Source organism: Populus nigra, chromosome 15 (genome assembly GCF_951802175.1).
Source record: "Populus nigra chromosome 15, ddPopNigr1.1, whole genome shotgun sequence".
Classification (NCBI taxonomy): Eukaryota; Viridiplantae; Streptophyta; class Magnoliopsida; order Malpighiales; family Salicaceae; genus Populus; species Populus nigra.
In genome coordinates this window covers 7,140,702-7,151,918 of record NC_084866.1, presented here as the reverse complement: position 1 = coordinate 7,151,918, position 11,217 = coordinate 7,140,702, and the positions used below count along the sequence as shown (strand labels likewise).

The 11,217-nt window shown below is 30.5% G+C and overlaps 1 protein-coding gene across 1 annotated transcript; it reads left to right on the top strand.

Annotated features, from left to right (window-relative positions):
• The first annotated feature begins 3,704 nt into the window (after positions 1-3,704).
• LOC133674055 (peroxiredoxin Q, chloroplastic-like) lies at positions 3,705-5,513 on the top strand. Its single transcript, XM_062095014.1, has 4 exons — positions 3,705-3,989; positions 4,077-4,214; positions 4,658-4,747; positions 5,043-5,513. Exons 1-4 carry the CDS (start codon positions 3,792-3,794, stop codon positions 5,259-5,261), a joined length of 645 nt encoding a protein of 214 aa, XP_061950998.1. The 5' UTR covers positions 3,705-3,791; the 3' UTR covers positions 5,262-5,513.
• Positions 5,514-11,217: the final 5,704 nt, after the last annotated feature.

Here is an 11,217-nt window from a genome sequence, read left to right as displayed (position 1 = left end):
TATGTCTACCGTGTTAAATCATGTTTGTTCTCCATATTTGAATAATATTTGAAACTCTTTTCAAATCTCATTCTACTTGGGCCAAGGATTTCTCAATCAATACTATTTGAGAACAAATATAATATTTTCCCTAATTCACACAGGGTGATGAATCATCTCTTGATCACTCAAGTACCTTCATATAGTTCATGTTATACCCAATGTCTACCCTTTCATTACCTCGATTAAGATAATATGTAACAAGATCAAAGTATAACATTCTCTATATAAGATAAATTAGTGATCTTAAGTCTAAGAATCACTTACATAACCATCACGTAAGCCTTTTCATAGATATTAGTGATCTTTTCATATGAAATTTTCATGCCGATCAATTCAATGTACATGTCTTATGACAAGCATACTACATATTAGTTCTAAGTATCTCTTATACATTAGCTTATGAGAACAACTACTTCTTTTCATAAAAAAAAGAACATAATATGTATCAGTCTCTACAACTCTAATAAATGTCTAGTATTTAAGAGAGCATCGACTAGGAACAATGCTTTGATGCAATAGGAATCTTATAATTATAACAACTATATAATTTTCTTCGCATAGCATTTTTGTCACATGGACTTTATTTTTACTTTAGATTCATAAATCAAATATCAGATTAATTAATCTAATATTATATAAATATTAATGATAAATTAAGCATTTATTAATAATAAATATATATTTACATGAATATAATAATACCACGTGTAACCAACCGATTGGTTCATATTAAACTAACAATTAGGTCATTTAGATCCCATTTAACCCCACCAATAATTTTAAAAAAAAATTAATACATACATTAATATACAAATATACATATAACACAAGTCCAATTAAAGTAGAGGTAATAGTCGCCACAAGCATAGATTGGATCCAACATCCCTTATAACTTTGCTAATAAAAAGTTATTAGCTAGATCATAGTAGTCCTTATCTCCAAATAAGTGTCATTAAATGACTTTCCTACCCTCAAAATGGGACATGTAACCAATTCATTTCAAGGCTATAAATACATATTTAAGCCATATTATATGTGATTTTAATCTCTATCTTTTTTTATACCTCTATTTTACAAATTTTTCCTGCTAACTTAACCATCGAAAGCCCCCTACTTGTAGAAAGAACTTCCATGTTTATAGGTCAAATAAATTCCATATTATCCAAGACAAAAGATGACTCAACGAGGAAACTCATACCTTAATAATTCACTCGTCCACATTTCTTTTTATTAGTTGGTTCATGGGTTGTTCAAGGACTAATAATATATGCGATCATTTCTCAAGTGGTTTAATGCTTTCATCGTCCCTATATTCTTAATTTTGTGTTTAAAAGATATATGAAGTATTTTTCTATCTATTAGTACATCTTTCCAGCACTTAGTTTTACTAACATCGTTAAACATTGAAAGGTTTCTATGCTTAAGACATGAAATTTTTTATTAGTGTTCATTTTTGTCCCTAAAATTTCTTATAGTATTTATCTTGTTCTCTTACTTTATTCTTTGTACAACTCTTTAATTGAAATTTTTTTATCATCAAGTTTTATAAAAAATAATATTTAGTTTGTGAATAAATTTCTTTTAATTAAATCCATACATGTCAAATTATAAATTTGGTCAAAATTAGTTAAAGAATTAAAAAAAAATTATGAACAATAGATATATACTAGGCCGATGCCTAAGCTTCATTGCCAGTCGAATCAAAATCCAATTATAGCATAGAATATTTGAAATCAAGAAAAAAAAACCTTGACCAATGTATTAGATCAAATTAATCAATCACTAATATGTGTTAATAAATGCAGAAATAAATTGCTGTGGCTTGTTCGATCTAATAAGTTAATAGCAAAATTATCACCCTGTTCAAATGATAATCTGGTTAAAAAGCAATTCATGTTGTTATCATTTTAACCTCTAACTAGCCCCAACTTAAATGTGAAACAACATATTGTCAAAGAATTAAATCATAAAAAAAATATAGGAAGTGAAATGAAAATATGGTGACATATTGTACTAACCTGGATTAACAAACGAAATTTACACTCGAGTAATGGACTCGACCATAATGAATTAACCTGGTTGGATAAATTGTTTTCTTTGATTAAATTGTATAAAAGATTTAGGGAATGAAATGAAAATATGGCGACATATTGTACTAACTCGGATTAACAAGCGAAATTTACACTCAGGTAATGGACTTGACCACAATGAGTTAACTTGATTAGATAATTTCTTTCTTTCTTTTTCCTTCTCTTATTCTCTTTCTAGTTAGGCCTTGACTAGGTATTAATTGATTACGAGTCAAATTAAATCTGAAATTAAATTGAAAAGTTATTAAAGAATTAAAGATGAAATTTAAAAATAAATAAATGTTAAAGGATGAAACTGAAAAAAAAATATTAACACTAAAAACAGTAAACCTCGATGAATCTCCTAAACCTAGGATGATTTTTTGAATTCGTAACCCATGAAAACCTAGATCTGGGTTCAATTAAGAAACTCAATTTCCAACCAATTTATTATTGAAGGATGAAATTGAAAAAAAAACATTTTAATATAAAAAAATTTCCCAAGTAAAACAAATAAGAATTAAAAAAATAAGGATCAAATTTGACATAAAAATAAAATAAAATCAAATGTGGAGTGATGAAATTGAAAAACAAATTCAATCAAGAAAAAGATTCAAAATAAAATAAATAGTAATAAAAAAAATAGGAACCAAATATGATAGATGAAAAAATTAAGTGGATGAAATGAAAACAAAATTTTAATTTTATAAATCATTAGTATTAAAACAAATAATAATAAAAAAACAGGGATTAAATCTAAAGGCAAAACAATTGAAGGGCCCTTTTGTTTTTAGCTTAAAAGTCAAACTTCTATTTTCCTCTTAGGTTTCTTAGATTTAGATCTAAAAAAATAAGAAGAAAATTTTGACTATAAAATATGATATATATTTTTTTGTTTCTTAAACAAATATACTTGTTTAACTCTTGTACATCATATCTTTTAATTAATTTTTATCAAATTTACAATTTGATAGAAAAAACTTAATAAAAACATTCATTCAAGGAATAAACTATAAAAAATAGAACATAATTGTTTTTTAAAATACAATTGAATAGATGTTGAAAATTATTAACCCTTTCTCAGTTATAAAGAGTGCCTTCCAATAAATTAACATCGTTTTGATTGCGAGTTTGCATGTGGAATGAATATTTTTGAACATTTTTCTAGTTGTCCATTTTTATGATGTTCCTAAATACACCAACTCAAAATAAATTGCAATTATTTAAGGGACACCTATGAAATTGACACTTGTGTGACCCCATAATATTGGAACTCTACAGAAAACGTAGCCAGAGTTTTAAATTCATTGACCTTCCTCAAGTTTTAAATTATAAATTTGATGAGTTAATTTAAAATAAAATTATTTTATTTTTTTAATTAACATAATATTATTTTGAAAATTAAATTTATAGTTTTAATTATATTATAGATATTATAAATTGATTTACCTAATCAATCGAGTTATATTAAGTTAAATTTAAATTTATATTACAAATTAGATTAAAGAAATTATGGGATTGATCCATAAAATCAAACCGATTTAATAATATTATTACAATGAATACTGCCGACAACTGAACACCAATGAATACTGCCGACAACTGAACAAATGTAAGATAACTGAAGAAAAAGTCCTTAAGAACATTGTTTGATATTGCTGTTTCCTTATCCTGGTAGAAATGGTTTCTATTTCTCTGCCTAACCACTCTCTACCCTCTCTACTTCCCACTCATAAACCCAAAAATCTATCGTCTCAAAACCTCCCAATTCTGGCCAAGTCATCACGATCACAGTTCTATGGCCTCAAGTTTTCCCATTCTAGTTCTCTGTCAATCCCATCTTCTTCTAGTTCAGTGAAGACTACCATTTTTGCCAAGGTACATTTTGCTTCATAAGGAAAACTACAAGCTTTAAAGCTTTCATTTTGTTGATTGATTGGTTGTGGGGATGTCTTTATTTTTAAGGTAAACAAAGGACAGGTGCCACCGTCCTTCACATTGAAAGATCAGGATGGAAAGACGGTGTCCCTCTCCAAATTCAAAGGGAAGCCTGTGGTTGTCTACTTTTACCCGGCTGATGAAAGCCCTAGCTGCACGAAACAGGTAACTAGATCTGCGTTACTTCAAAGGCTTTCATTTTTATTCATGGGGAGGCAGCCAAGCATAGATAAGATAATGTAGGCAAGAGAGAGAGAATAATTGCATTTGATTATCATCACAAGATGTCATTGGGAGCTTGATTTCTAGGACCAAGAATCTGCAAGTTTTCCCCATAATATATATAAAACATGTTTAGCAGGCACGGCTCAGGAAGTTTGGTGATCGGTTTTAATAGCTTAAAAGACATTAATTTGCGATTGTGTGTCTCGCTCCTCGAGTGCTTCGAAGGCCTTAGTCAATTTAGAAAGGCTTTGTTTAGGATTTTTAACTAGGAAAAAAGCTAATTACTAAAAAATTGATGAGAAGAGACATAGGTTGGCATGATCATCAATCAAAGGCATCTTTAGGTAGTGAATATATACCCTAAAAATGAAGTATTTTTGCAGGCTTGTGCTTTCAGGGATTCTTATGAGAAGTTCAAGAAAGCAGGGGCTGAGGTTGTTGGAATTAGTGGTGATGATCCATCATCGCACAAGGTAAAAGCGAGCTGCTTCTTTTTTGTTTTTTTTTTAATCTCAGAGCAGGTTAATAATAGAAAATCATAATTCTATGTCCCATTTCAACCCTCATAAGGATGACATATTTACTGAGCAACTCGTGAAACAAAATTAAATCCACTGTGTAGTTTTACTCACAGTTGCAGCAAGTGGTTAATTAATCTGAATTAGTTATGTGTTCTTTATTTATTATACGAAATGCTAAATCGTCGTAATGCAGAACAAATGCCGGTTAGGATGAGATGATGCTAACAAATACTGCAATGATTCTTAGGCATTTGCCAAAAACAACAGACTTCCATTTACATTGCTGAGCGACGAAGGCAACAAGATAAGGAAAGAGTGGGGAGTGCCAGCAGACCTGTTCGGAGCATTACCTGGGAGACAGACATATGTTCTAGACAAGAACGGGATGGTCCAGCTGATCTACAACAATCAGTTCCAACCTGAAAAGCATATTGATGAAACCCTGAAACTACTTCAAAGCCTTTGAACCATCCATTCCATGTTGTCTGGCTCTTCTTTCACCTTTCCCTCAGCTAATCTGTTTCTTGATGGTTCGAAATTCTTGTAGTAGCCAGTCCCTCGCTATTACAAGCTATTATCTGGGTTCAGACCCTCAGTTTCATGTAATAGAGATGCTGTTCTTTCCTTCTCTTTTTATTTAAATAATTGCTGAAAAAGCCGGTTGTCATAGCATACTGGAAATATATATAGGTTCAATTGTTGAGCCGGACTTCTCAAAGTTTTTACAGGGTGTTTGGTGTGAAACCTCAAACAGGAAAGAGGGGCGACGAGTTTTTCAAACATGCTCCTTTAGATGGTCCTGTTCTTGTAAAATGCTTCTTGCGAGTAACTTACTTTTTTTCTGGTTACCAGGTCCGCAATCGTTGTGGTCAGATTTCTGAGCAATTCAGGAAGCAAAAGCCTTTTCTTTTACCTTGAAATTGCTTTCGGGTGAAACAATTCTCCCCATTTGCAAAATGCGTAGCCTTCAATGAAGTTCACAGAGGAAATATGACTATAAACTTGCAAATCGCGTGTCTTTGTAAAATTTCATTCCATTAGAGCCAACCGCTTGGCATTTTAGAACTTCAAACCAAAACAGAGAACTGCGTGTGTCAATATGTGCTCACCAGTGGTCGTAATGTAAAATTTGGTATTAATGAAGTTTTAGGTGATGGTTATTGCATATTAGCAATATAACATTTAATCAGATGAAAATTGTTAAGGTATACTGTACTCCATAACACATCACTAAGGAATGGGAACAAAAAAATTGAAGACTGAAAATCAAACACTTATATGTGAGATATAACAAAACTATCTCATTGTCTAAGAGCTTTCCAGCTAGTTTATATGCTCTCTTACCGTCAAATTCTCTGCCATCATTAAATCCCATCAGCTGTTACCGATAATCTGCAAGAACATCAGCGGAACAAATTTCAAAATCATTCCTCATCCTTGATTGGAGTTTATCATGTACTTACGCATTATATATTATTGTTACTGATATCTCTAAAAGAATAAGGGTTTGCTTCATTGTTCATATTAACATCAACAGTGAAGCCATATTAACATTACTTGTATAACAATGGGATAGTGCACTCAAACTCTTCCATTAATTAAATTAATGGGATCAGAAAGTTCTTTCATAGCTCAGCTTAAGGATATACATAAAATCAATAAATTCATCATCTCAAGGATGAATTCTATTAAATTTTTTTTTGATAACTTGAAGAGCTCATCTCTATGAATAATATATCGAAATCCCTATTTAATTGGGTTATAAATCACTATTTTAATGATTAAGGTATAAAGACGAAGAGCACACTTTTTCTTCACTTTCTCTCCTTTGTTTTTGCCAAAAAGCTATATATGCTTTAGGCTTTTGTCCCTTTTTTTCATAATTTATATAGGTTATGGTCCAAAAGAGGAGGGATGAAACCAATAATTCTCCCCCTCCCGACTCCTCATTTAGGGGGCTTCACCAAGCCTAATTTTTTTTTTTTTATAGAATTCAAACTTTTTTCTTGGTAAATACTCGATCATTTTTATGGTGTGGACAATGTCTAATGACAAATTAGCCTCTTGGATTAAGAAGGTTTTTAAATATATTGAGATAAATCATAAAATTATGATTTGAAAGGTTCAAGAATCGTCACTTAGTATTATGATCACTAGAAAATCTAATGACCCATGAGAGTTTGGGTAAGAGGACTAGTTGTGTATAGAAAAAACACATTACTCCTAGTACACCCTACTTATGGTAAGTTGTATTGTTGATTGATTGTTTTTTCTAAGTCTTGTTTATATTTGTTGGTCCTTCTAAGTTTTGAAAAAGATCATCCTCAGTAAGAAGATCCTTATCTTATCAGGTTAAAACCTGACCATTCTAAAGTCTAATATTTTTAATGGTGTATTTATTTCTATTTTTGTATCTTTAATACATAGGGATATACTTTACAGTGTAAATTCATACCTCTAAATATTAAAGTCTACAAGTAATTCATAATATTTTATTTTTGTCAATTCATTTAATTTAATATCGAGAATATACATTACTGATATGGATTAGTCCACGAACACTAAGGACCCATTACATATTCCAAATGGGTCCATCACAATGTTCAAAACGAAGACATTGAAAGAAGCATTGAAGACTGATTGTGCAAGTTTCGGTTAAGACTGAACTTGAGGATCTTTTGAAACATCAAGAGGAGGCTTTAATGCATTTAGAGTATGTTTGGCAGTGTGGTAGCGGTGGTAGCGGTTGCTTTTCAAATAACTTTTCGTGCCGAAATGCATGCCAATGATGTTTTTTTATTTTTTAAAAATTATTTTTGATTTCAGCACATCAAAACGATCCAAAACATACAAACTATATTAAATTTTAGCAAAAAAAAAAATTAAAAATTTTTTGGGAACGTGGTTGGCACCGCGTTCCCAAACGGTTTCTTAATCTATGTGTAAGAAGGACCCAATCACCTTTATTTAGACCATGAAGTTTTGGCAATAAGGCTGCCAATTTTGTATTAGTTTCGGCTATCCTTATTTTATGACGTTTCCATGTATTTTGTGAATTCCTATCTAGTTTTAGATTTCTATTATGTGTAGGAACATTAATGGTTTCATTTAAATATTAGGATTTTTTTTAAAAAAAAATTCCTTGTTAATGAGGAGAAAACATAGTTAAGAAAATAAAGGAATCCAAACTGACTTAGGAAACACATGTGGCGCCAAAAGAAGAGCATTAAATGTAGCATCCTTTTCCTTCCAAAACAAAGATAAATACAAGGTTAAGATCAGAATTCTATTCTAACTTGGAAACCAATAAGACAACAACTTTTCCTTTAGTTCCTAGGATTATTGGGTAGTAAGTAATATAGGCTATAAATAAGTCATGTATCATACCTACAATGTTTTTTTTCTTCTTCTTTTCTTCTCAAGGAAGAACAAGATTTAGACTTATAAGCTTTATTTTTTTTTTGTTAGCTACAACCCAAGGCTTATTTGGGCTTAACTAATATTTTATTTTCAATTAGGATTCAAGGTTTGTTTGGATTAAGGTTTAGGTTTACTAGTAAAGGTTTTGTGTTAGTTTTTCTAAGTGGGTCAATTCAACCCATAAGGGTAAATCCATTAAAGTTAATTTCTGATAACTATTTAAAAACATATAAAGCCTAAAATTCAACACCTTAGATGGATAACACTTCTGAACTTTTCAGTTTAACATGAGAAAGATTATTGTATTCTTTGGTTTTTGAACGAACTGAATTTGATTTATCAAAGATTAGATGGCTTTATGGCGTCATTCAATTTCACTCCAATAGTATTGGTGCTTTAGGACAGGTTTTTATTGTGTCACACTCCTATTAGATATTTTTTCAGCTTTCTAAGATCAAATCTCAATCTTGGTTGTTGGCTGTGTGACCATGTGGTCACGAGGTTCGCATCAATTGGTATTAGAGTAAGTAGGGGTGAGAAAAAAACCAAAAAACCAAGAAAACTAAAAAAAAATAACTGAAAAAACCGAACCGTGAAAAAAACTGATTAAACCAATTAAAAATTTAAAAAAACTAGCCAGTTCGATTCGGTTTTTGTTTTATAAGCCTAAAACTAAAAAAACCAAACCGAACCGAATTGAATCCAAACCAAAAAAACCGAGCCAAACCGGGAAAAAATCAAGCCAAACTGAAAAAACTGAGCCAACCCGATTTGAACCGGTTTTTTTCCTAAAAAACCGAACCGAAACCGGTCAGTTTGAACCGGTTTTGGTTTTTTTTAAAAAAAATTTGTTTGGTTACTTTTTTTTGATAAAAACCGAATCGAACCGAAAATGATCATCCATAAGAGCAAGGATCCAAGAACATGTCATATCTTAATGAAATTCTCATTTTTCTAGTGTTCGTTAAGTTTTTTCAGTGTTTGCATCAATCTTCTTCTTCTTTGTGCCTGCGACATACTAGTAACAAAAATTAATATTTTGATTTTTACTACCTTTAAACATATCAGTAGAATAAATTTTTTTTTAAAAAGAATGATGTTATTTAAAGCTTGTAAACACAAATCTTAAAGAACCCTAAGCAAACCACTTCAAAATTAATTTAAATTTCAAAAAATGCTTTGTAAATCCAAAAAAAAAAACTTAAGTAAAAGGTCAGCCTAAGCTAAGCAAGAATTAAGAAGAACAAATTGGCTTGCTCTAGGTGGAAAATAGGAGAGGGAAAACCAACCTATCCTAGGTGTGAATTTTGGGGTGTTAACCAGCTCTAAGATAACCTAAAATAGGGATAAGAATAACCATGACCAGCACCCAAACACCCCCAACTCAATTAATAGGGGTATGATTTAATGTTTGTGACGATTTCGTTGTTGGTCTAATCTAAATCACTACAAAACTCAAGAATTAAACACTAGGACGCATTTAAAATAAAAAGAAGTGTCTTAATGTGATGATGTTCATTGTATGATTATATAATATATGAAACACTTAAATGTGAACATGTGTATGCTTGAGATATATATGAATTCTTTATATATATATATATATATATGTGTGTGTGTGTGTGTATGTGTGTGTGTGTGGTGATGGTTATATCATCTTCAGTCTTTATGGGTCTCTTTCCATTCCTCCTCTTATTAAGATAAATTGATCCCATCAAATAATATCATAATAATGAATCAATAATATCAAGGTTTACTTTCTTTATTTTAGAGTAATGGTGTTAGTAAAAAAATCAACTCCACTTTCTTTTTTATTCCAAATAAGCTTCTAGATCGTTTTTGCCTTAAAAAACCAAAACTTTCATCTTAATATTACCCCAATTTATATCCAAACAATCTTAAAATCCATCCTCCGTATCTACCCTTATATGGTCAAAATGCTCAAGTGGCCGAACTCACATAGGCCTTTGGTTTCTATGTGGTTAAAACCTACCACTATGGTTAACATTAAAATTCTTGGCTATCTCATCTATATTTTTATCTAGAAGTGAATTAGCTCATCTCTCAAACCTTCTTTCCAAACCCCTATGGTCTAGCCCATCTAAAAGACTAGCCACTTTAGTTTTCAAACCAATCATCCCATTATTACCTCAAAAAACCTTGTATTCATCAACTTTAATTGTTGTTACATGACCAAATAACCATATTTGGGATTATTCTTATCTTTCAGTGGTGATGATTCACTCTTAATTGACATCATCAAGACCTAAAAATTAAGTTAGTAATAAATATATATAGTCATCATTCTGTTATACATATATGGTGTCATGACAATCATTCTTCCAGATCAGGGTTATTGAGGTAAATGTGGAAAAGACAAAGAATTCATGTCCTTTACTAGTAAAAAAAGAAGGAAACGAGAGTCATTGTTTAGTATTATGGTCACTAGAAAACTTAATGATCTGTGAGAATCTGTGTAAAGGGACAAGTTGTGCAAGGAGAAGACATACCCCCAATACACCCTACCTATGATAAGCTGCTTTGTTGTTTATTCTAAATCACATTTCTATTCGTTAATCTATTTAAAGTTCGAGAAAATTCCTTCTCGGTAAGGAGATTCATATCTTATCAAGTAAAAACCTAGTCGTTCTAAAATCCATAATAGTACATCAAGATTTTTAAAAAAATCTTTATTAGTGGAGATTCTTAACTTATCGAGTTAAAAACTAACTATTCTAAATGTCAAGAAATAAAACGGTTTTTGTTTGAAATTTTGGCCAAATCCTAATGGATAGTCACAAAATTGTTGTGATGCCCATTAAATGATTTTAGTATTCTTCAAAGTATGATGAAAATGCAATTTCTAATTTTTTGTATAAGAAATCAAACATGAAATTTTAGAATTTAGCCATTATGTATGAAAAAAAAAAAATATTTTTTGGATTTATTTTGAAATTTAGGAGAAAACTAATTATTTTTTTAATATTAAGTTCGTATCTTAT